Genomic DNA, 26,161 nt, shown 5'->3' with positions numbered 1-26,161 from the left:
GAGAAAGTTTAGCTTAGGTTTTTTATTTTACAGGGATTCCTGCTGGCAACAGGATCACTGCAACGAGGGACAGAGGGGAGAAGAAGTGAACTCACCTGCGTGCAGGATGGATTGGCTTCTTGGCTACTGGACATCAGCTCCAGAGGGACGATCACAGGTACAGCCTGGATGGTCACCGGAGCCGCGCCGCCGGCCCCCTTGCAGATGCTGAAGTAAGAGGTCCAGAATCGGCGGCTGAAGACTCCTGCAGTCTTCTAAAGGTAGCGCACAGCACTGCAGCTGTGCGCCATTTTCCTCTCAGCACACTTCACACGCAGTCACTGAGGGTGCAGGGCGCTGGGGGGGGGCGCCCTGGGAGGCAAATGAAAACCTATTAAAAGGCTAAAAATACCTCACATATAGCCCCCAGAGGCTATATGGAGATATTTAACCCCTGCCTGGATTCACAAAATAGCGGGAGACGAGCCCGCCGGAAAAGGGGCGGGGCCTATCTCCTCAGCACACGGCGCCATTTCCTCTCACAGCTCCGCTGGTCAGGACGGCTCCCAGGTCTCTCCCCTGCACTGCACTACAGAAACAGGGTAAAACAGAGAGGGGGGGCAAATTTAATGGCAATATTTTGATATATATAAAGCAGCTATAAGGGAGCACTTATTATAAGGCTATCCCTGTCATATATAGCGCTTTTTTGGTGTGTGCTGGCAGACTCTCCCTCTGTCTCCCCAAAGGGCTAGTGGGTCCTGTCTTCGTGTAGAGCATTCCCTGTGTGTCTGCTGTGTGTCGGTACGTGTGTGTCGACATGTATGAGGACGATATTGGTGTGGAGGCGGAGCAATTGCCAAATATGGGGATGTCACCTCCTAGGGGGTCGACACCAGAATGGATGCCTTTATTTGTGGAATTACGGGATAGCGTCAACTCGCTTAAGCAGTCGTTTGACGACATGAGGCGGCCGGACAATCAATTAGTGCCTGTCCAGGCGCCTCAAACACCGTCAGGGGCTGTGAAACGCCCTTTGCCTCAGTCGGTCGACACAGACCCAGACACAGGCACTGATTCCAGTGGTGACGGTGACGAATCAACCGTATTTTCCAGTAGGGCCACACGTTATATGATTTTGGCAATGAAGGAGGCGTTACTTTTAGCTGATACTACAGGTACCACTAAACAGGGTATTATGTGGGGTGTGAAAAAACTACCTATAGTTTTTCCTGAATCAGAAGAATTAAATGACGTGTGTGATGAAGCGTGGGTTGCCCCTGATAAAAAGCTGATAATTTCAAAGAAATTATTGGCATTATACCCTTTCCCGCCAGAGGTTAGGGAGCGCTGGGAAACACCTCCTAGGGTGGACAAGGCGCTAACACGCTTATCTAAACAAGTGGCGTTACCCTCTCCTGAGACGGCCGCACTTAAAGATCCATCAGATAGGAGGATGGAAAATATCCAAAAAAGTATATACACACATGCAGGTGTTATACTACGACCAGCTATAGCGACTGCCTGGATGTGCAGTGCTGGGGTAGTTTGGTCAGAGTCCCTGATTGAAAATATTGATACCCTGGACAGGGACAATATTTTACTGTCGTTAGAACAAATAAAGGATGCATTTCTTTATATGCGTGATGCACAGAGGGATATCTGCACACTGGCATCACGGGTAAGTGCTATGTCCATTTCGGCCAGAAGAGCTTTATGGACGCGACAGTGGACAGGCGATGCGGATTCAAAAAGGCATATGGAAGTTTTGCCGTATAAAGGGGAGGAGTTATTTGGAGTCGGTCTATCAGATTTGGTGGCCACGGCTACAGCCGGGAAATCCACCTTTCTACCTCAAGTCACTCCCCAACAGAAAAAGACACCGACTTTTCAACCGCAGCCTTTTCGTTCCTTTAAAAATAAGAGAGCAAAGGGCTATTCATATCTGCCACGAGGCAGAGGTCGAGGGAAGAGACAGCAACAGGCAGCTCCTTCCCGGGAACAGAAGCCCTCCCCGGCTTCTACAAAAGCCTCAGCATGACGCTGGGGCTTCTCAAGCGGGGACGGTGGGCGGTCGTCTCAAAAATTACAGCGCGCAGTGGGCTCACTCGCAGGTAGATCCCTGGATCCTGCAGATAATATCTCAGGGGTACAGGTTGGAATTAGAGACAGATCCACCTCGCCGTTTCCTGAAGTCTGTAAAGACAAGTACTACCTGCGCGACCTCTTTTGCATGGGAGAAAAAGTGGAAGAAAGGAGAAATAAAGAGGGTATAGGAGAAGGCTGTTACAGCCAGGTAGGAAAGTGGTGCAGCCAATAGGTGAACTAGTACCCTTACTAGTATGGACTGAGTCAAAAATTAAAAAGAAGACCTTGGCGCACCGCGAGTGAAAGGAAAAGTCAGAAAGGAATGGTCAGACTATTAATTGCTTTATTTGCACATTTAAGATATTTATGGTAGTAAAATCAAAATAAAAACAAAATAAAAATAGCACGTTTTATCTAAACATTATCTAATGCACACAACAATATGATAATAACAATCTATTGTTTTTTATGGATGGTGGAATCAGTGTGTCAATACCTAAACTCGTCCCAAAAAGGGGTGTAGGGAAAAAGTCCCGAGACCTGCTTATCCCATGTAGATGATTGTCCTTTTAGGAAAGCAATTATGAAATTTAGAGGTCTTCCTATAATAATATGTCACCGTGTATTGCCTCGTCCCAGCTGTATTGCTTATTAGCTGATGGATCTCCTGGGAGGATCACGATTTTATGCACCCTTATCCACTGCAACTATTTGTGCTGTATCGGGACCTCCCGGCACTCTGCCTTATTCCACGCCACACATGTGAGTTTAGTGCTTATCGTGTAACAGTACCTCTGTGTCGGGAGTGCCCAGGGTTCTCCGTTTCCTCCTTTCCCGGGTCCGTACCTGTGGGACCTCCGGTGGGGCCGGACAGCCGATTCCCAGAGCTCCGATACCGCTTGTATCGTCTGGCCCGCAAGCGTGGAACGCAGGCCAGTCGCTTCCGGTTTCGCGGCTTCCGGGGTACACGTCTTGTTCAGCAGATCAGTGGCAAGAGGAATGTGCTCCAGTTCCTAAGGTTGACGTCCAATAATCCAACGCGTTTCTCCCGTTTAGGGCTTCGTCAGGGATGGATTGCTTGTAGAAATGGGTGCCTTAAGTACCCGGTGCTTCCCAGTGATTGGACTTCTTAATTGTAGTCCCATTTAACTCCTTGTTTGCCGGAGTAAAATCCGTCATTATATTCAATGACTAAATTCAACTTATCAGATTTATAAAATTAAATTAAAAATAATATATAAAATATTATATAAAATATTCATTACAATTTCAAGATTAATAATAACTAATGTTAGGAAGTGTCTGACCAGTAAAAGTAAGAGAAAAGAGAGATGAAAAGACAAGGGGAAGAAGAAAGAGGGGGAGGGGGGGATGGTTTTGTCCCTTCGTTTTATATACATGAGGGCGGAGCCATGCTCTATTTAGGTCTATTATAACAGTCGTCTGGACAGAATTTTTTTTTTTTTTTAATCCAGAAAACTTGCTAAATCGAAGTCGATATTTAGACCTTTTGGGGTGATGGTATCTATTTGGTAGATCCATTTCGCTTCTTCCTTTGATATTTGGGCCACTGTGTCCCCACCTCTCCAGTTGTTACTTATTTTCTTTATGCCAATAAATCTTAGACATGTGGGATCACTATTGTGATTATTTGCAAAGTGTATTGGGACGCTGTGGGTTTCCATTTTGTTTCTAATATTTCTGATGTGCTGATTCTTTTTTATTTGACCTAGAACAGAAAGTGGGAATTGTAAAATTGTAAAATCACCAACCACACCAGCACCAAGAACATTCCCACTTTCTGTTCTAGGTCAAATAAAAAAGAATTTAAAATAGAAGAGGAGATAACGTGTGATACAAAAGGAGTAGTGTACCTTCTAGAATGTCCGTGTGGATTACAGTATGTAGGACGAACCATCAGGCCCTTGAAGAACCGTATTTCTGAGCACATCAGAAATATTAGAAACAAAATGGAAACCCACAGCGTCCCAATACACTTTGCAAATAATCACAATAGTGATCCCACATGTCTAAGATTTATTGGCATAAAGAAAATAAGTAACAACTGGAGAGGTGGGGACACAGTGGCCCAAATATCAAAGGAAGAAGCGAAATGGATCTACCAAATAGATACCATCACCCCAAAAGGTCTAAATATCGACTTCGATTTAGCAAGTTTTCTGGATTAAAAAAAAAAAAAAAAAAAATTCTGTCCAGACGACTGTTATAATAGACCTAAATAGAGCATGGCTCCGCCCTCATGTATATAAAACGAAGGGACAAAACCATCCCCCCCTCCCCCTCTTTCTTCTTCCCCTTGTCTTTTCATCTCTCTTTTCTCTTACTTTTACTGGTCAGACACTTCCTAACATTAGTTATTATTAATCTTGAAATTGTAATGAATATTTTATATAATATTTTATATATTTTTAATTTAATTTTATAAATCTGATAAGTTGAATTTAGTCATTGAATATAATGACGGATTTTACTCCGGCAAACAAGGAGTTAAATGGGACTACAATTAAGAAGTCCAATCACTGGGAAGCACCGGGTACTTAAGGCACCCATTTCTACAAGCAATCCATCCCTGACGAAGCCCTAAACGGGAGAAACGCGTTGGATTATTGGACGTCAACCTTAGGAACTGGAGCACATTCCTCTTGCCACTGATCTGCTGAACAAGACGTGTACCCCGGAAGCCGCGAAACCGGAAGCGACTGGCCTGCGTTCCACGCTTGCGGGCCAGACGATACAAGCGGTATCGGAGCTCTGGGAATCGGCTGTCCGGCCCCACCGGAGGTCCCACAGGTACGGACCCGGGAAAGGAGGAAACGGAGAACCCTGGGCACTCCCGACACAGAGGTACTGTTACACGATAAGCACTAAACTCACATGTGTGGCGTGGAATAAGGCAGAGTGCCGGGAGGTCCCGATACAGCACAAATAGTTGCAGTGGATAAGGGTGCATAAAATCGTGATCCTCCCAGGAGATCCATCAGCTAATAAGCAATACAGCTGGGACGAGGCAATACACGGTGACATATTATTATAGGAAGACCTCTAAATTTCATAATTGCTTTCCTAAAAGGACATTCATCTACATGGGATAAGCAGGTCTCGGGACTTTTTCCCTACACCCCTTTTTGGGACGAGTTTAGGTATTGACACACTGATTCCACCATCCATAAAAAACAATAGATTGTTATTATCATATTGTTGTGTGCATTAGATAATGTTTAGATAAAACGTGCTATTTTTATTTTGTTTTTATTTTGATTTTACTACCATAAATATCTTAAATGTGCAAATAAAGCAATTAATAGTCTGACCATTCCTTTCTGACTTTTCCTTTCACTCGCGGTGCGCCAAGGTCTTCTTTTTAATTTTAGTTTCCTGAAGTCTGCTTTACCAACGTCCCCCTCCGAAAGGGAGACGGTTTTGGAAGCCATTCACAAGCTGTACTCTCAGCAGGTGATAGTCAAGGTACCTCTTCTACAACAAGGGAAGGGGTATTATTCCACTCTATTTGTGGTACCGAAGCCGGATGGCTCGGTAAGGCCTATTCTAAATCTGAAGTCCTTGAACCTGTACATAAAGAAGTTCAAGTTCAAGATGGAGTCACTCAGAGCAGTGATAGCGAACCTGGAAGAAGGGGACTTTATGGTATCCTTGGACATCAAGGATGCGTATCTCCACGTTCCAATTTACCCCTCACACCAGGGGTACCTCAGGTTCGTTGTACAAAACTGTCACTATCAGTTTCAGACGCTGCCAATTGGTTTGTCCACGGCACCTCGGGTCTTTACAAAGGTAATGGCCGAGATGATGATTCTTCTTCGAAGAAAAGGCGTATTAATTATCCCATACTTGGACGATCTCCTAATAAGGGCAAGGTCCAGAGAACAGCTAGAGATGGGATTAGCACTATCTCAAGAGGTGCTAAAGCAGCACGGATGGATTCTGAATATTCCAAAATCCCAATTAATGCCGACAACTCGTCTGCTGTTCCTAGGGATGATTCTGGACACGGTTCAGAAAAAGGTTTTTCTTCCCGAGGAAAAAGCCAAGGAGTTATCCGACCTGGTCAGGAACCTCCTAAAACCAGGAAAGGTGTCTGTACATCAATGCACAAGAGTCCTGGGAAAAATGGTGGCTTCTTACGAAGCAATTCCATTCGGCAGATTCCATGCAAGAATTTTCCAAAGGGATCTGTTGGACAAATGGTCAGGGTCGCATCTTCAGATGCACCTGCGGATAACCCTGTCTCCAAGGACAAGGGTATCTCTTCTGTGGTGGTTGCAGAGGGCTCATCTATTGGAGGGCCGCAGATTCGGCATACAGGATTGGATCCTGGTGACCACGGACGCCAGCCTGAGAGGCTGGGGAGCAGTCACACAAGGAAGAAACTTCCAGGGAGTGTGGTCGAGCCTGGAAAAGTCTCTTCACATAAACATTCTGGAACTAAGAGCAATCTACAATGCTCTAAGCCAGGCGGAACCTCTGCTTCAAGGAAGACCGGTGTTGATCCAGTCGGACAACATCACGGCAGTCGCCCATGTAAACAGACAGGGCGGCACAAGAAGCAGGAGTGCAATGGCAGAAGCTGCCAGGATCCTTCGCTGGGCGGAGAATCACGTGATAGCACTGTCAGCAGTGTTCATCCCGGGCGTGGACAACTGGGAAGCAGACTTCCTCAGCAGACACGATCTTCACCCGGGAGAGTGGGGACTTCATCCAGAAGTTTTCCACATGCTAATAAACCGTTGGGAAAGACCAATGGTGGACATGATGGCGTCTCGCCTCAACAAAAAACTGGACAGGTATTGCGCCAGGTCAAGAGATCCGCAGGCAATAGCTGTGGACGCGCTGGTAACACCTTGGGTGTACCAGTCGGTGTATGTGTTTCCTCCTCTGCCTCTCATACCAAAGGTATTGAGAATCATACGGCAAAGCGGAGTAAGAACGATACTAGTGGCTCCGGATTGGCCAAGAAGGTCTTGGTACCCGGAACTTCAAGAGATGGTCACGGACGATCCGTGGCCTCTACCTCTGAGAAGGGACCTGCTTCAACAGGGTCCCTGCCTCTTTCAAGACTTACCGCGGCTGCGTTTGACGGCATGGCGGTTGAACGCCAGATCCTAAAAGGAAAAGGCATTCCAGAAGAAGTCATTCCTACCTTGATTAAGGCAAGAAAGGAAGTCACCGCGAAGCATTATCACCGCATTTGGCGGAAATATGTTGCGTGGTGCGAGGTTCTGAGTGCTCCGACGGAGGAATTTCAACTGGGTCGTTTCCTACATTTCCTGCAATCAGGATTGTCTATGGGTCTCAAATTGGGATCTATTAAGGTTCAAATTTCGGCCCTGTCAATATTCTTCCAAAAAGAATTGGCCTCAGTCCCTGAGGTCCAGACTTTTGTCAAAGGAGTACTGCATATACAGCCTCCTGTGGTGCCTCCGGTGGCACCGTGGGATCTAAATGTAGTTTTAGATTTCCTCAAATCCCATTGGTTTGAACCACTAAAAAAATGTGGATTTGAAATATCTCACATGGAAAGTGACTATGTTACTGGCCCTGGCTTCCGCCAGGAGAGTATCTGAACTGGCGGCTTTATCTTATAAAAGCCCTTATTTAATTTTCCATTCGGATAGGGCAGAGCTGTGGACGCGTCCGCATTTTCTCCCTAAGGTGGTATCAGCGTTTCACCTGAACCAGCCTATTGTAGTGCCTGCGGCTACAAGCGACTTGGAGGACTCCAAGTTGTTGGACGTTGTCAGAGCTTTAAAAATATACATTTCAAGGACGGCTGGAGTCAGAAAATCTGACTCGCTGTTTATACTGTATGCACCCAACAAGTTGGGTGCGCCTGCTTCTAAGCAGTCGATTGCTCGTTGGATTTGTAACACAATTCAACTTGCACATTCTGTGACAGGCCTGCCACAGCCTAAATCTGTTAAGGCCCGTTCCACAAGGAAGGTGGGCTCATCTTGGGCGGCTGCCCGAGGGGTCTCGGCATTACAACTCTGCCGAGCAGCTACGTGGTCAGGGGAGAACACGTTTGTAAAATTCTACAAATTTGATACCCTGGCAAAAGAGGACCTGGAGTTCTCTCATTCGGTGCTGCAGAGTCATCCGCACTCTCCCGCCCGTTTGGGAGCTTTGGTATAATCCCCATGGTCCTTTCAGGAACCCCAGCATCCACTAGGACGATAGAGAAAATAAGAATTTACTTACCGATAATTCTTTTTCTCGGAGTCCGTAGTGGATGCTGGGCGCCCATCCCAAGTGCGGATTATCTGCAATACTTGTACATAGTTATTGTTAACTAATTCGGGTTATTGTTTAGGGAGCCATCTTTCAGAGGCTCCTCTGTTATCATACTGTTAACTGGGTTTAGATCACAAGTTGTACGGTGTGATTGGTGTGGCTGGTATGAGTCTTACCCGGGATTCAAGATCCTCCCTTATTGTGTACGCTCGTCCGGGCACAGTACCTAACTGGAGTCTGGAGGAGGGTCATGGGGGGAGGAGCCAGTGCACACCACCTGATCTGGAAAAGCTTTACTTTTTGTGTCCTGTCTCCTGCGGAGCCGCTATTCCCCATGGTCCTTTCAGGAACCCCAGCATCCACTACGGACTCCGAGAAATAGAATTATCGGCAAGTAAATTCTTATTTTCTGCATTGTACATGTGACTGTGTGTGTGCATATATAGCGGCTGCGTGACTTCCATTCCGTGTATCTCACTCCGATTGCTATCCCTATATTCTGTACCCTGAGGGGTCTAAGTGCGGCAGGGCTATTATTTAATATGGGAGTTTCACAGGATATACTGGAGTATTTTTCTGTGTTTTCAGTCACCATATACCTCTTGAATTCTGTTTGTGCTAATACACTGCACAGGTGATTCTTGATAAGGTATAAAACTGCTGACATTGTACTGTGTTGCCCGTGATTTGAGCTTACAGGTATGTCAGCTACAAAGGGCGACGGGGCTGTGGCTGATCCCGCATTGTGTGGTGGTGATGCTGCGGACACGTTAGAGGAAAACATAGCAGCAGAGGGTTCAGGTTCTGGGGGTTCCCTACCCCCCAGTGGGACCATAGCAACGGGGGTTCATAATGACCCACCTTGGGCTACTTTCTCCACGTTAAGTATGCTGGTAACTAGACTTGCGCCCCTTATGGGACCTCATATGCCGGTACAACTGCATATTGTCCCGGTGGTTAATCCACCATGGGCAGATCACCTGTCCACTCAGTTACAGCAATTGACCCAATCACTGACAAAACAGAAATCTATCTCTTGCCCACCTAAGACCAAGGGGTCCTCTAAGCGGGCCATTACTTCCTCACAATCCACCCACGTCCCAGACACCTCGTCTGAGGATGGCGTGTATACTGATCCCACAGATACGATCCAGATACTTCTGGTGGGGTATCTGTCTCACAGGTGGATGTTCCTGACTTACTGGAGGCTATCGGACTAATTTTTTCAAATTACTGATGACCCAGAGCCTGATGCTACCTCTAATACCCCTTTTCCATCTGTAGCACGGGTCGCAGCCGGGAGCCTGACACGGCTGCGACCCGTGCTACAGCCCCCTTTCCCACAGCGCTCACCAACCTGGCATATTGCTGGGTTGGTGACGCTGCTGCTGACATGGCAGGGGAGGTGCTGGAAGATCACATGATCTCCCAGCGCCACTCTTCCATTCACTGTGAACGGGAGCTGTGTCGCATCGACACTGCTCCAGTTCACACTACACAGCTTACTGGGTTAAACACTTGTTCAATCCGGCAAGCTACCCGGGTAGGATTCCCGGATCACTTGATCCGGGAATTTGCAGTGGTACCCTTTTCCACTAGGAAAAAAACACTGGTAAATGCCCGCCCCCGCGCATTTATCCGTGTTTTTAAAGGTAGTGGAAAAGGGGTATAAGAAACCGGACAGATTTAAACGTCAGAAGGTTGTTAAACAAGTTTTGCCTCACTCTGACCATTTAGTTGACATATGTCTGGAATCCTGGGAAATTCACACCTCACAAGAAAATGCTGGCTCGCTATCCCCACGCTGCGTAGCTAAGTAAAAATTGGGAAACGCCCCCCGCCTGTGGATTCGCAAATGGCGTGGCTGGTGGTTTCCTCAGCTCTACCCGTAACTACCATCACTTCTCTGAAAGAGCCGACGGATAAGCGTGTGGAGGGTTGCTTAAAGGCGATTTACACCCTAGCAGGAGCTGTGCATCGGCCCACTATTGCAGCTACTTGGGTGCAGAAGCTATTGAAGTGTGGGCTCAGGAGGTGGAAGCGGAGCTGACTTCCAACTTGTCTGATAATGCTAGACAATGTCTGTCGTATATTGTTACAGCCTCTCATTACATTAAGGAGGCGGCTTCTGACGCCAGTATTCTGGCGGCCAATGCAGCTTCTACGTCCATTTTTGCTCGCCGGATTCTATGGTTATGGTCCTGGTCTGTGGATCTGGACTCTAAGAAAACCCTGGAGGTGCTCCCTTTTTAAGGGACATTCTTTTTGGAGAGGACCTCAACAAAATAGTGGCTGACTTAGCTTCTGCTAAAACAGCGTGTCTACCTAGTACTGCTCCTTTTGGTGCCGAAGGCTAAGAGTACTTCCTTTCGTCCTTCAGGTAAAGCAAAAGGTCAGGCGTACCCGAAACAGGCTCGCACTTCCAAAACCACTAAGCCCAAACCTAAACGTGCCTGTCAGCCAGCTTCCAAAACTGACAAGCCTGCTGCATGACGGGGCGGGGATCCCAGGGTGGGAGGCCGACTTCTAGGGTCTACCCAGGAATGGTTGAAGACCACTTCCGACACCTGGGTACGGGAAGTCGTCGCTCGAGGTTACGCCATATACTTCAAGAATCGTCCCCCTCATCGATTTTGTCTGACAGACGTCCCTTCGGATCAAGTGAAGGCAAAAACTCTTCAGTGGTACGTCCCTCCTGGATACAGGAGTGGTAGTACAGGTGCCTTTTGGCTCAGAGAGGAAAGGGGTACTATTCACTGCTGTTCCTAGTCCCGAAAACCGAATTGGTCCTCTCGGCCCATTCGCAAACTCAAGTCCTTGAACAAATTGGTGAGTCTCCAAGTTTCGTATGGAAACTCTTCGCTCTATTGGTCTAGCCTTGGAGCCTGGGCACTATATGGTCTCCCTGGACATACAGGATGCTTACCTGCATATTCCTATTGCAATGTCACATCAGCAGTACCTGAGGTTTGCTGTGGGCAACCTCCATTATCAATTTCGGGCTTTACCTTTTTGGTTTGACCACGGCTCCGCGAGTCTTCACGAAGGTCATGGCGGCTGTACTCCGCCGTCAAGGGGTCAGGATCTTCCCGTATCTGGACTTGTTAATCCTAGCAAATTCCCCAGAAATTCTCCTTCGTCATCTGGATTTGACGCTCCATTTTCTGCAAGCCCATGGGTGGCTCATCAACTGGAAGAAATCTTCCCCGTTCCCTGCTCAGAGCATGGTGCACCTGGGGGCGTTGTTGGACATTCACAACCAGCGGTTGTTCTTGTTTCAGGAGAAGGTCCTGAAACTTCAGGACAGGATTCAATGCTTCCTATCTCATCCGCAAGTGTCGATACACTTGGCAATGCAAGTACTAGGTCTCATGGTGTCTGCTTTCGACATGGTGGCGTACGCTCCATTCCATTCCCGCCCTCTGCAGAAACTGATTCTTGCTAAGTGGGATGGCCTGCCTCACCGACTCGGGTCTCACATGATCTCCTTATCTCCGGAGGTCCGTCTGTCACCGAGTTGGTGGCTGCAGGACCAGCGTTTGAGCAGGGGTCGTCCTCTCTGGATCTCCAACTGGGTCCTTCTGTCGACGTATGCCAGTCTGAGAGGTTGGGGCAACACTTCCTTCAGGGTCGGTGGACCAGGGAGGAGTCTCTCCTCCCGATATAAACATTCTGGAACTGCGGGCAGTGTTCAAAGCACTGAACTTGGCCCAGCATTTACTACAGAACAGACCTGTTCAAATACATTCGGACAACGCCACAACAGTGGCGTACATAAATCATCAAGGCGGCACTCAAAGCCGCATGGCAATGAGGGAAGTATCAAGGATTCTTCAGTGGGCAGAACGCCATCTACCGGCCATATTGGCAGTGTTCATTCCGGGGGTCCTAAACTGGAAAGCGAACTTCCTCAGTCATCAGGACGTACACGCCGGAGAGTGGAGCCTCCATCCAGAAGTATTTCAACTCCTAGTGGACAAGTGGGGTCTCCCAGATGTAGACCTGATGGCGTCTCGACACAATTGCAAGGTTCCGGTCTTCTGAGCAAGAACAAATGATCCTCAAGCAGCGTTCGTGGACGCACTGGCAATTCCATGGAACTTTCAGCCGCCCTACGTGTTCCCTCCGGTGTCACTTCTGCCCAGGGTAATAAGGAAGTTCAAGCAAGGAGGAGGACTCCTGCTTCTGATTGGCCCAGACTGCATTGGTTCTCAGACCTTCAGGGTCTCTCGATAGAGTGCCCCCTTCTACTTCCGCAGCGCCCGGATCTCCTCGTTCAGGGCCCTTGTGTATATCTGGATTTGGCCCGGTTGGCTTTGACGGCGTGGCTCTTGAAGCTTCGGTCCTGAGGGCCAAAGGTTTTTTCTGAGGCGGTCATTCAAACTATGTTGAAGGCCTGGAAACCAGCTTCTGCTCTGATTTATCATAGGGTCTGGAATTCTTACTTTGCTTGGTGTGCATCTAACAATCATGATGCTTACAAGTTTAGTACGGCCAAACTTTTGGCCTTTCTGCAACAGGGCCTGGACTTGGGCCTTCGTCTGGCCTCCATCAAGGGTCATATTTCTGCCTTGTCTGTTTGGTTTCAGAGAAAAATTGCAACTCTCCCTGATCATACATTCACTCAGGGTGTGTTACGGATTCAACCTCCTTACGTCCCGCCTGTGGCTCCTTGGGATTTGTCGGTGGTTCTGGAGGCATTACAAGGGTCTCCATTTGAGCCTCTTGAATCAGCAGACCTTAAATGGCTTTCTCTTAAGGTATGGTTTCTACTGGCTATTGCCTCTGCTAGACGGGTGTCTGATTTGGGTGCCTTGTCTTGTAGGTCCCCCTATCTGATTTTTCACCGTGACCAGGCGGTTCTTAGGACACGTCCCGGATACCTACCTAAGGTGGTGTCGTCTTTCCACCTTAATCAGGAGATTGTGGTTCCGGCCTTTGTCTCTCCTGAATTGTCTTCCAGAGAGCGGTCTTTGGATGTGGTACGGGCTCTCCGTATCTATGTAAAGAGGACAGCTCCCATTAGGAAGTCTGATTCTCTTTGTACGGTTTGGCTTTCACAAACGTGGCTGGCCTGCTCACAAGCAGACCCTGGCCATATGGATTAGAATGGTGATTGCACATGCTTATGTACAGGCTGGTCGTCCAGTTCCTGCTACTATCAAGGCCCATTCTACTCGGTCTGGACCTTCTTGGGCGGCCTGCCGTGGTGCGTCCGCTGAACAATTGCGCAAGGCGGCTACGTGGTCCTCGGTGAACACATTCTTAAGGTTCTATGCCTTCAATACATCCGCCTCCCTGGATGCTTCCTTTGGACATCAGGTTCTTACGCCCGCTACAGTGCGTCCCCTCCCTTGAACTGCTTTAGGACATCCCCGATGTTCCCTGTGGAACCCAGTGTACCCCGCTGCAGAAAAGGAGATTTATGGTAAGAACTTACCGTTAAATCTTTCTGCGAGGTACACTGGGTTCCACAGGGCGCCCACCCTGACTCACTTGGCTTCTTTGGGTTTGTATGGCATTAGCCGCTGATACCTTCTCCTGTCGTGAGAATGTGGTGTACATGGCTACTAATGGTTGTCGTCTTTTACCTGCTACTGCATTGGACTGGTTAACAAAACTGAGCTCCTGTGCACGGAGGCGGGGTTATAGAGGAGATGGTGCTATGCATTCTGGGAACAGTCAAAGCTTTGAGCCTGTTGGTGCCTCCGATCAAGATCCTACTCTACACCCCAATGTTATTCCCTGTGGAACCCAGTGTACCTCGCAGAAAGATTTAACAACGGTAAGTTCTTACCATAAATCTCGTGTTTTTTTTTTTTTTTTGTTTGTTTTTTTAAGTTTGGTGCTAAAATTTATTTGCTTTAAAAAAAAAAATTACGTGGCTTTTAAATTGGTTACAAGAAGGTAAATTAGCAGTTTAGAGCCCTTTCACAATTGGTTTAAAAACTTTCTTTTGAGAGAAGCCTATTAAGATGAGTTTGCGAACTGCCAGCCATCATTCTGCTGGTTGGTCCGACTTCTCATTGGCTGGCCATGTGCAGCTGCATGGTTTTCACTTGTTGACTCTCCGTGTTCCCTACAGGATGTCACCTCAACAAAAGGCAATGAGTTTGAAGATTACTGTCTAAAAAGAGAGCTGCTCATGGGAATTTTTGAAATGGGATGGGAAAAACCATCTCCAATTCAGGTAGGTTATAAACCCCTCTCCCCACAGAAAGCTGAATGCACCACTTTTATTACAGCGTGTTTTGTTTCTGCCAATCTCCTCTACAGGAGGAAAGCATTCCCATTGCATTGTCTGGTAGGGATATCTTGGCTAGAGCAAAGAATGGAACTGGCAAGAGTGGAGCCTACCTCATTCCCTTACTTGAACGGCTTGACCTAAAGAAGGACTGCATACAAGGTTAGGAACGGTCACAGTAGTGTTTCGTGAACAAGTTGCGACTTACTAAACAGAAGTGCATGTTGTAGAGAGCTACAAAAACATTATTCTCCAGACTGGTTTTGTGCCATGTAATACTTTAATCTGTGTTTTCATTCCTGCTCTGTCTACAGCAATGGTGATTGTACCCACTCGAGAGCTTGCACTTCAGGTCAGTCAGATCTGCATCCAAGTCAGCAAGCACATGGGTGGGGTTAAAGTCATGGCAACAACGGGAGGCACCAACCTGAGAGATGATATAATGAGGCTGGATGATACAGGTAATAGTTTTCTTTCAGCTTAAAATGTTAGCTTTGGGTTAACGTGTGATACTATATTTAGCAAGTTATACTGGAGTCAGATGTTTGTGAATGTTCCTTTATTTGTTTCTCTTAGTGACAATATATACATAATGATTATACATTTTATATGAAAATAACATCCTTCAAAATGACGCAGTTACTGTGTTTTCCTTTATCTTAAGGGATTATAACAAAGGTTTATTAATCATAGATAAGTGTAATGCAATATGCCTATCTTAGTCTCTGACCGCTGTGTACATACCCTGAGCAGAGTTAGGGAAGGAGGGGTATTTCCTACCTGCCTTCTCTTGGTTTACATTCCTCCTTGTGTCTAGACCTGCCCCAAATAGATCACATCCCTTGACATTGGCCCAGTACTATTGTGTTGTGAGGATTATAATTTTCTAAAACTGAATTGAGATTGCTTATGGTAAGCAAAGTAAAACAATGGCTTGTAATGAAATACAGCTGTAAAATATTGTTTTTGTAGGAATTTACCAAAGATGTGTAGACTGTTCTAAGTAGAGAATAATGGAAATTGATGGCAGTCTCTGGGAGTAATTGGCCAGCAGCTGAATTCCTATGTAAGAATTGAAATGCCCCCTATAAATACTTGGCTGGACTGCTGGTAATGATTGTGGAGCTAGGTGTTGTAGTATATAACCTTTTATTTCCCCTTCCCCCATAATAATGTGCTGCTTGAAGACGTCTTCTAACACTACTTTCCTTTTGTAGTTCATGTGGTGATTGCAACCCCCGGGAGAATTCTGGATCTTATAAAAAAAGGCGTAGCTAAAGTAGACCACATTCAGATGATGGTTTTGGATGAGGTAACTATTGCATGGATCTTTGAACATGTTATGTGTTAGTAACAACACTTTCACCTCTGTATGTGTAGATCTTTCTGGAGAATGAAGTTGGTGAGACTGCTTCCAACAGTCGCATTCAAGCACCTTGTGTGCAGTGTTAAGATGATTGCAGATCCTGTGTATGCCTGCAGATTTTGTTGCTGGTTCGGCAGAACCAACATGGGATAAATCTTTGGCTGTGTCTTACTGAGATTACAGTTCACTGCATACATCCATGGGGTCAATGAGGGACATGTTCCACCACCTCTGCTGAAGTCTCAGTAATAAACTCCTTATCTGAGTGTCTTTAGACTTTGTATGGACTCCACCAGCTTTTGTGCAGAGCCTGGTAGTCTGCATGGGCTTGTTAAGAGGAGTCTAGGACTAACAATGAAACGGGTAAGTGGTCAGGACAACTTTTTAAGGATTTGGTTTTGTGGAGACCCACCTCTCCATTATGGGGTTTTGGTTTCTTGGGTAGTATAAATATTTTTTGGGGCGCCCATCAGAGCACTTCAATTTATTGCTCTGATTGGCCTACCATTACTTTTAAAGCGCCCAAATAGACTGGGTTTAGCTGTAAATAGTGGCTAATCCAGTCTAAAGGCCTGGTTAGTGCTCCCAAAATCCCATTTGGGCACCTAAACCTGTCTTTTCACACTTCTTCTCACTGCTCAGGAGGTAGAGATAAAGGTCTCTCCCATGGCTAATTAACCACTGGCCATCCCAGAGGTCATGTAAGATTTATTTATTAAGTTTCTTATATAGCGCATCATATTTTGTTGCACTTTACAGTTAGAACAACAGTAATAGAACAAAACTGGGTAAAGACAGACAAGTAGGAGGACCCTGCTCGCAAGTTTACAATCTATAAGGAATAAGGCATTTATACACAGATGCTGCCTATTGCATAATAGTGCACCATATTGCAAAGGTTCTTAATGGGCTGTATGATATGGTCATATGGAGGGTGTGAAAGTGAAGAAAGATAAAATGTGAGGTTGTGTGCACTGTGCAGAGGGGATGTAATGAGATAGGGAGGCATTGACGGTTATGCGGGTGGGTCTGGAATTTGAGGCGCTTGCCTGAAGAGGTGAGTTTTCAGAGAACACTTGAAGGTTTCGAGACTAGAGGGGAGTCATTCATGCTTTCCGTCTTGTGGGGGGGGGGGAAGAGGGGGTTCAGTTATTCTGGTTGTCTTAATTTGCCACTTCAGCTGCCTGTCCTCCATGGCTGCTGGGTGCATTGAGTGAATTGTTGCTTTTGGGTGCCATATGGTGGCGGCCACAAATAACTCCTAAATCGGCCCCTTGATATTTTCAGTGCCTGAAAACTGAAGTGAAACAGGTCATGTACAAATATATTGTTCCAGAAGCTAGATGGATTCTTACACTCAACAGAGATGCCAGTAACTCCCAAGATCATGTGTTGGACTGAACTAAAGGTGCCTGTGGTATTTGGTTCTGTAGGATGTGGACATAACAGCATCACAGTTAATCCACAAGGTGGAACTTTTCTGCTTAAGAACAAGAAGTCAGCTAGTGTTTGTGGGGGGTAGCTCTGTCTTCCATGGAATTTCCATCTGATGTAGCAATTACCTTCAGTGATCGTTGTTCTGCACTTTCTTAAGACTGTAAAAAAAAAAAATGGGGTGACAAGAGGCTTCTGTATCACCACAGTTGCTCAGTCACATGAATGTGTCCACATACACTGATCCTCAACTCGCACCAAATAGCCCCATTTAGCACATGACTGACTTGGCCATGCCAAAACACAATCCCAAGTACCTTGTACATTATGGGCCTAATTCAGCATGGGTTGTAGAAGTGCGGAAAAAACGCACACCTACAACACTTTCCTCTGACATGCAGAGGGACGCCCATGCCCAGCACAATTCCACCCCACCCCCCTGCAAACAAGCGAGTGCATCTTTTAAGACTGGTGCAGCGCTGTCATGTTTACAGGAAATAATGGAAGTGTTCGTTGACTGCAGTATGTTAGTTGCTGTAATTAAGTGGGAATGTATTAAGCAGTGATAAAAGGGGAGAAGTGAGCCAGTGGAGAAGTTTCCTGTGGCAACCAATCACCATTGACCTAACATTTGTAATTTGCATACTATAAAAGTATATATAGTGTGGCAGATGCCCATTTGGCTTAGTGATATCATTCAGGTGCTTGAAAGGGAGGGGTATTTCTAAGCAAGAAAAAAAAAAGGCATTTTGTTTCCCCCAGCACACTGAATGATAACAGTAACCAGATGTAAATCCCACACAATATTAGAATTCAGAGATCTCGGTTACATATATTTGTGCAAATGTATGAATAAGCTCCAAAGCCGCATCAAGGCGTCTTTGTATATTTGGGGTCCCTAGCATTATATCTAGGTGCAGGGTGTGGCACCCCAAAGCACCAGCATAAGCCAGAAAGCCCAGGACAGCATTCCAGTGAAAAAACTATAGTGTTAATAAATTAGTGTTAGGAAGCCGAAGCTATAAAGGTGATACAAAAATGAGATGCAATTAAAATGGAGAAATAGTGTTAAAGAAATTGGTATGTGAAAAGTGTTAATAGAATGTAAAGGTATGCCACACTAAAGTCAGCCAGTCCAGAGGCACCACACCCCTCACCTCCATTACCCCAATCTGGGTCTATGATTAACCAGCAAGGAGCCACATGATAATGGCTCCTTACTTAAATATATCGAAGCTAAGAGCTACCTACCTTAGAGCAACCCCATGATGCTCCATATGGCATGTCAGGGCCTGCACCTCCTAATGCAAGAACCTCTCTGCCTCTCACAACTATAAGTATACAGAGCAGCTGATTGGTTGCCATGGGCACTTCTCCACTGGCTCACGTCTCCACTTTTATCACTGCTTAGTACATGTCCCTGTTAGTCCACATTCAGACACTGATTTTATCCAGTTTTTACTAGCAATTTACTTGCTCTACTGTAGCACGGTGGTAGAGTCTTATCCAAGGCTTGGATAACATTGTATTCCATTATATTGTTATAGCTTGTTGGGTTTTGTTTTTTTTAGGATTATTGATCTGACTTTAGGGAAACTGCTGAAAACGAACAAATGGAAAACCCTGAACTGTGCCATTTGTTATAAGAAACATGTTTTGGGTTTTGTTGTTTTCTGGGGAGGGCTGCTGCTAAGTGCTAATAAGCAGACGGCCACACCCTCACATAGTTGAGCTGCGTAATTGGATGAAGATGGCATTTTCTGCAACCCCCCACCAGGAAGATTTTACGTTTTTTCAAATGGTAAAGGAACAATGCAGACTTTTAGTTTTCCATAAGTCCTAAATTCTATAATAGCCTAATATACAAGACTTGCCGCAGACGTGTTCCTTATGTACAATTGGTGCAACTTTTTTTATATTTTATTTTCTCTAACATCCTAGTGGATGCTGGGGACTCCGTAAGGACCATGGGGAATAGACGGGCGCTGCAGGAGACAGGGCACTTTAAGAAAGAATTTGGATACTGGTGTGCTCTGGCTCCTCCCTCTGTCCCTCCTCCAGACCTCCGTTTGAATCTGTGCCCGGACGAGCTGGGTGCAACTTAGTGAGCTCTCCTGAGCTTGCTATAAAAGAAAGTATTTTGTTAGGTTTTTTTATTTTCAGAGAGATCTGCTGGCAACAGACTCTCTGCTACGTGGGACTGAGGGGAGAGAAGCAGCCCTACTCACTGAAGATAGGTCCTGCTTCTTAGGCTACTGGACACCATTAGCTCCAGAGGGATCGTACACAGGATCTCACCCTTTGTCGTCCGATCCCGGAGCCGCGCCGCCGTCCCCCTCGCAGAGCCGGAAGACAGAAGCCGGTGAAAGAAGCAAGAAGACTTCGAAATCGGCGGCAGAAGACTCCAGTCTTCATACTGAGGTAGCGCACAGCACTGCAGCTGTGCGCCATTGCTCCCACACTACACCCGCATACTCCGGTCACTGTAGGGTGCAGGACGCAGGGGGGGGTGCCCTGGGCAGCTATTAGAGACCTCTTGGCAAAAGTGGGCATATATACAGTTCGGCACTGTATAGATGCATGGGCCCCCGCCATATTTTTACACAGAAACGCGGGACAGAAGTCCGCCGCTGAGGGGGCGGGGCTTCTTCCTCAGCACTCACCAGCGCCATTTTCTCTCCACAGCTCCGCTGAGAGGATGCTCCCCAGGCTCTCCCCTGCAGAAACACGGTAGAAGAGGGTAAAAAGAGAGGGGGGGGGGGGGGGGCACATAAATTAGGTGCAAAAACAGTATATACAGCAGCTACTGGGTTAACACAAAGTTACTGTGTGATTCCTGGGACATATAGCGCTGGGGTGTGTGCTGGCATACTCTGTCTCTCCAAAAGGCCTTGTGGGGGAACGGTCTTCAAAAAGAACATCCCCTGTGTGTGTGTGGTGTGTCGGCATGTTTGACGAGGAAGGCTATGTGGAAGCAGAGCGGGACCAAATGAATGTGGGGTCGCCGCCGACACCCGATTGGATGGATATGTGGAAGGTTTTAAATGATAATGTTACTTCCTTGCATAAAAGGTTGGATAAAGCTGAAGCCTTAGGACAGCCGGGGTCTCAGCCCATGCCTGATCCTATGTCGCAGAGGCCGTCAGGGTCTCAGAATCGCCCACTATCCCAAATTGTTGACACAGATAACGACACGGATTCTGACTCCAGTGTCGATTGCGATGATGCAAAGTTACAGCCTAAATTGGCTAAAGCCATCCGTTATATGATTATAGCAATGAAGGATGTGTTGCACATCACAGAGGAAACCCCAGTCCCTGACGAGAGGGTTTATATGTATGGGGAAAAAAGGCAAGAGGTGACCTTTCCCCCTTCACATGAGCTAAATGAGTTATGTGTAAAGGCTTGGGAATCTCCAGATAAAAAACTGCAGATTTCCAAACGGATTCTTATGGCGTATCCTTTCCCGCCAACTGACAGGTTACGCTGGGAATCCTCCCCTAGGGTAGACAAAGCTTTAACACGCTTATCCAAGAGGGTAGCCCTAGAGGGTAGCCCTGCCGTCACAGGATACGGCCACCCTAAAAGATGCTGCGGATAGAAAGCAGGAGGGTACCCTGAAGTCCATTTATACACATTCAGGTACCTTACTAAGGCAGGCGATTGCGTCGGCCTGGATGTGTAGTGCTGTAGCAGCATGGACAGATACCTTATCTGAGGAACTTGATACCTTGGACAAGGATACTATATTGCTGACCCTGGGGCATATAAAAGACGCTGTCCTGTATATGAGAGATGCTCAAAGAGACATTAGCCTACTAGGCTCTAGAATAAATGCAATGTCGATTTCTGCCAGAAGGGTCCTGTGGACTCGGCAATGGACAGGCGATGCCGACTCAAAAAGGCACATGGAGGTTTTACCTTTCAAGGGTGAGGAGTTGTTTGGGGAGGGTCTCTCGGACCTGGTCTCCACAGCTACGGCTGGAAAGTCAAATTTTTTACCATATGTTCCCTCACAACCTAAGAAAGCACCGTATTACCAGATGCAGTCCTTTCGATCACAAAAAGGCAAGAAAGTCCGAGGTGCGTCCTTTCTTGCCAGAGGCAGGGGTAGAGGAAAGAAGCTGCACAATACAGCTAGTTCCCAGGAACAGAAGTCCTCCCTGGCTTCCACTAAATCCGCCGCATGACGCTGGGGCTCCACAGGTGGAGCTAGGCCCGGTGGGGGCGCGTCTCCGAAATTTCAGCCACAAGTGGGTTCACTCCCAGGTGGATCCCTGGGCTATAGAGATTGTGTCTCAGGGATACAAGCTGGAATTCGAAGAGATGCCCCCTCACCGTTACCTCAAATCGGCCCTGCCAGCTTCCCCCTTAGAGAGGGAAATAGTGTTAGCTGCACTTCACAAATTGTATCTTCAGCAGATGGTGGTCAAGGTTCCCCTCCTTCAACAAGGAAGGGGTTACTATTCGACCATGTTTGTGCTACCGAAACCGGACGGTTCGGTCAGACCCATATTGAATTTAAAATCCCTGAACATATACCTGAAAAGGTTCAAGTTCAAGATGGAATCGCTCAGAGCGGTCATCGCAAGCCTGGAAGGGGGGATTTTATGGTGTCTCTGGACATAAAGGATGCTTACCTTCATGTCCCCATTTATCCACCTCATCAGGAGTACCTCAGATTTGTGGTACAGGATTGTCATTACCAATTCCAGACGTTGCCGTTTGGTCTCTCCACGGCACCGAGAATATTTACCAAGGTAATGGTGGAAATGATGATGCTCCTGCGACGGCAAGGAGTCACAATTATCCTATACTTGGACGATCTCCTCATAAAGGCGAGGTCCAGAGAGCAGTTGCTGATCAGCGTAGCACGCTCTCGGGAAGTGTTACAACAGCACGGCTGGATTCTAAATATTCCAAAGTCGCAGTTGATTCCTACGACTCGTCTGCCCTTCCTGGGCATGATTCTGGACACAGGCCAGAAGAGGGTTTATCTCCCGATGGAGAAGGCTCAGGAGCTCATGACACTGGTCAGAGACCTATTAAAACCAAAACAGGTGTTGGTGCATCACTGCACGCGAGTCCTGGGAAAGATGGTGGCATCATACGAGGCCATTCCCTTCGGCTGGTTCCATGCGAGGACCTTTCAATGGGTTGGATAAGTGGTCCGGTTCACATCTACAAATGCATCGGCTGATCACCCTATCCCCCAGGGCCAGGGTGTCTCTCCTGTGGTGGCTGCAGAGTGCTCACCTCCTCGAGGGCCGCAGATTCGGCATTCAGGACACTGGGTCCTGGTGACCACGGATGCAAGCCTCCGAGGGTGGGGAGCAGTCACACGGAAGAAATTTCCAAGGTCTGTGGTCAAGTCAGGAGACATCAATATCCTGGAACTAAGGGCCATATACAACGCCCTACGTCAAGCGGAGACCCTGCTTCGCGACCGATCGGTGCTGATTCAGTCAGACAACATCACCACAGTGGCTCATGTAAACCGCCAAGGCGGCACAAAGAGCAGGGTGGCGATGGCGGAAGCCACCAGAATTCTTCGCTGTGCGGAGAATCACGTAAGAGCACTGTCAGCAGTGTTCATTCCGGGAGTGGACAACTGGGAAGCAGACTTCCTCAGCAGGCACGACCTCCATCCGGGAGAGTGGGGACTTCATCAAGAAGTCTTCATGCAGATTGCAAGTCGGTGGGAACTGCCACAAGTAGACATGATGGCATCCCGCCTCAACAAAAAGCTAAAGAGGTATTGTGCCAGGTCGAGAGACCCTCAGGCGATGGCTGTAGACGCACTAGTGACACCGTGGGTGTTCCAGTCGGTCTATGTATTTCCTCCTCTTCCTCTCATACCCAAGGGGCTGAGAATCATCAGAAGAAGAGTGAGAACAATACTCATTGTTCCGGATTGGCCAAGAAGGACTTGGTTTCCAGAGCTGCATGAAATGCTCACAGAGGACCCATGGCTTCTGCCTCTAAGACAGGACTTGTTGCAACAGGGGCCCTGTCTGTTCCAAGACTTACCGCGGCTGCGTTTGACGGCATGGCGGTTGAACGCCGGATCCTATCCTAGCAGAAAAAGGCATTCCGGATGAGGTTATTCCTACGCTGATAAAGGCTAGGAAGGACGTGACTGCTAAACATTATCACCGTATATGGCGAAAATATGTTGCTTGGTGTGAGGACAGGAATGCCCCTACGGAGGAATTCCAGCTGGGTAGTTTCCTTTACTTCCTACAGTCGGGAGTGACTTTGGGCCTAAAATTGGGTTCCATTAAGGTCCAGATTTCGGCCCTATCCATTTTCTTTCAAAAAGAACTGGCTTCTCTACCTGAAGTTCAGATGTTTGTAAAGGGAGTGCTGTATATTCAGCCCCCTTTTGTGCCTCCAGTGGCACCTTGGGATCTTAACGTGGTGTTGTTTCCTGAAGTCACACTGGTTTGAGCCACTTAAAACCGTGGAGTTAAAATTTCTCACGTGGAAGGTGGTCATGCTATTAGCCTTAGCTTCAGCTAGGCGTGTGTCAGAATTAGCGGCTTTGTCACATAAAAGCCCCTATCTGGTTTTCCATATGGACAGGGCAGAATTGCTGACCCGTCCGCAATTTCTGCCAAAAGTGGTGTCATCTTTTCATATGAACCAACCTATTGTGGTGCCTGTGGCTACTCGTGACTTGGAGGATTCCGAGTTACTAGATGGGGATGCGGTCAAGATGCCGCCGTCAGGGCTTTGAAGGTTTATGTGGCCAGAACGGCTAGAGTCAGGAAAACTGAGTCGCTGTTTATCCTGTATGCACCCAACAAGCTGGGTGCTCCTGCTTCAAAGCAAACTATTGCTCGCTGGATCTGTAACACGATTCAGCAGGCTCATTCTGTGGCTGGATTGCCGCTGCCAAAATCAGTAAAAGCCCATTCCACAAGGAAGGTGGGCTCTTGGGCGGCTGCCCGAGGGGTCTCGGCATTACAGCTTTGCCGAGCAGCTACTTGGTCGGGTTCAAACACTTTTGCAAAGTTCTACAGGTTTGATACCCTGGCTGAGGAGGACCTTGTGTTTGCTCATACGGTGCTGCGGAGTCATCCGCACTCTCCCGCCCGTTTGGGAGCTTTGGTATAATCCCCATGGTCTTACGGAGTCCCCAGCATCCACTAGGACGTTAGAGAAAATAAGATTTTACTTACCGGTAAATCTATTTCTCGTAGTCCGTAGTGGATGCTGGGCGCCCGTCCCAAGTGCGAACTTCTTCTGCAATGCTTGTATATAGTTATTGCTTAAATAAGGGTTCTGTTATAGTTGCATCAGGGTTGATCTGATGCTCTGTTGTTGTTCATACTGTTAACTGGGTAAGTTTATCACAAGTTATACGGTGTGATTGGTGTGGCTGGTATGAGTCTTGCCCTGGATTCCAAAATCCTTTCCTTGTACTGTCAGCTCTTCCGGGCACAGTTTCTCTAACGGAGGTCTGGAGGAGGGACAGAGGGAGGAGCCAGAGCACACCAGTATCCAAATTCTTTCTTAAAGTGCCCTGTCTCCTGCAGAGCCCGCCTATTCCCCATGGTCCTTACGGAGTCCCCAGCATCCACTACGGACTACGAGAAATAGATTTACCGGTAGTAAAATCTTATTTTAATCCTGGAAAAACTTGAGCAATAACTTGTAAACTGGTTTCTGTTGAGCATTTAATCTACTTAATTAAACAAGGGTTATCATGAGCTCTGGCCTTGTTTGCGAACATCTTATTGTGGTTTCATTTGAGACTTTATAATCTTTTTAATCTGGCTGGTTTTGTTCATCCAGCTAACTGCAAGAATGGCAACCTAAAAACATTTGTCTGCTTTGTTTGTAAAGGTTGCTCACTGAAGTGACTAACATGGGAGCCAGGTGACTGACTGAAGCAATATGCTGAGTGATAACTACCTTATAACTACTCCTAGCTACTACAAGGAAGCCTGTTATGTGCTGTGACTAGTAGAACAAGCTAGTCATGTGCTTTCCGAGCTTCACTGCACAGAAAACTACAACTCGTTACATTCCTTGCATATAGCCATTACTCTTATTGGCAAAGTGGTCTTTGGGCACAAGGCATTGCTGCTGTGGGCATTGGGAGAATAGCTCGAATCATACACAAGGCCAGTTATTTAAATGCTAATGACTGCAGAATCTGCTTTTGACAGGTCACATTTTCTTGTCCTGAAGAGGTTTGTGAGGATTCAACGACTTGTAGTATAGTGACATTTCTGTATACCTTTGTTTTAAAGGTAAATAAACATAGTACCTTCATGCTTCAATCTGAACTTTGTTTTGGGCTTCAGTGGTCCTTTGATTATGAAGGAAAAGCGTATTGTGACCATAGCTAATGTTTTGGGCATATACTGTCTAATTGTCTGTTTGATCAGGTAATTATTTTCTTCAGGGTCCATAGTCTCCACGGGGACTACCGTGAGGTGTAGGTGATTGGTGAGGACCGGTCACCAAACAGTCAAAGCTCTGTAGTCCCAGGATGCTTTGGTCCCTCCTTCCCTATACACCCTCCTCCACTATACAACCAGCCCCCAGCCAAAAGCCAGACCGTTTTTGTTTGGTGCTGGCAGTAGTCATATGCACCTTTTCTATTACGTCCTTGAGGATGTTGGGGACACCAAAAGAACCATGGGATATAGACGGACCCGCAGGAGACATGGGCACTTTAAGACTTTCAAAGGGGGCGTGACCTGGCTCCTCCCTCTATATCCCTCCCCAGACTCAGTTTAGAAAATGTGCTCTGCGAGATGGAGGCA

At 47.1% G+C, this 26,161-nt stretch overlaps 1 protein-coding gene across 2 annotated transcripts in view; it reads left to right on the top strand.

The window, feature by feature from the left end:
* Window positions 1-26,161, top strand: part of DDX6 (DEAD-box helicase 6) — a 97,330-nt gene that overhangs the window by 55,440 nt on the left and 15,729 nt on the right. For both annotated transcript variants that reach the window (XM_063943486.1, XM_063943485.1), the window contains exons 4-7: window positions 14,423-14,527; window positions 14,614-14,743; window positions 14,896-15,042; window positions 15,799-15,893. In XM_063943486.1, coding sequence (XP_063799556.1) covers window positions 14,423-14,527; window positions 14,614-14,743; window positions 14,896-15,042; window positions 15,799-15,893 — 477 coding nt within the window. The remainder of the gene's footprint in view (window positions 1-14,422; window positions 14,528-14,613; window positions 14,744-14,895; window positions 15,043-15,798; window positions 15,894-26,161) is intronic.

The sequence above is a fragment of the Pseudophryne corroboree genome, chromosome 10, assembly GCF_028390025.1.
Source record: "Pseudophryne corroboree isolate aPseCor3 chromosome 10, aPseCor3.hap2, whole genome shotgun sequence".
Taxonomy (NCBI): Eukaryota; Metazoa; Chordata; class Amphibia; order Anura; family Myobatrachidae; genus Pseudophryne; species Pseudophryne corroboree.
This window is presented reverse-complemented; position numbering and strand designations above follow the sequence as displayed.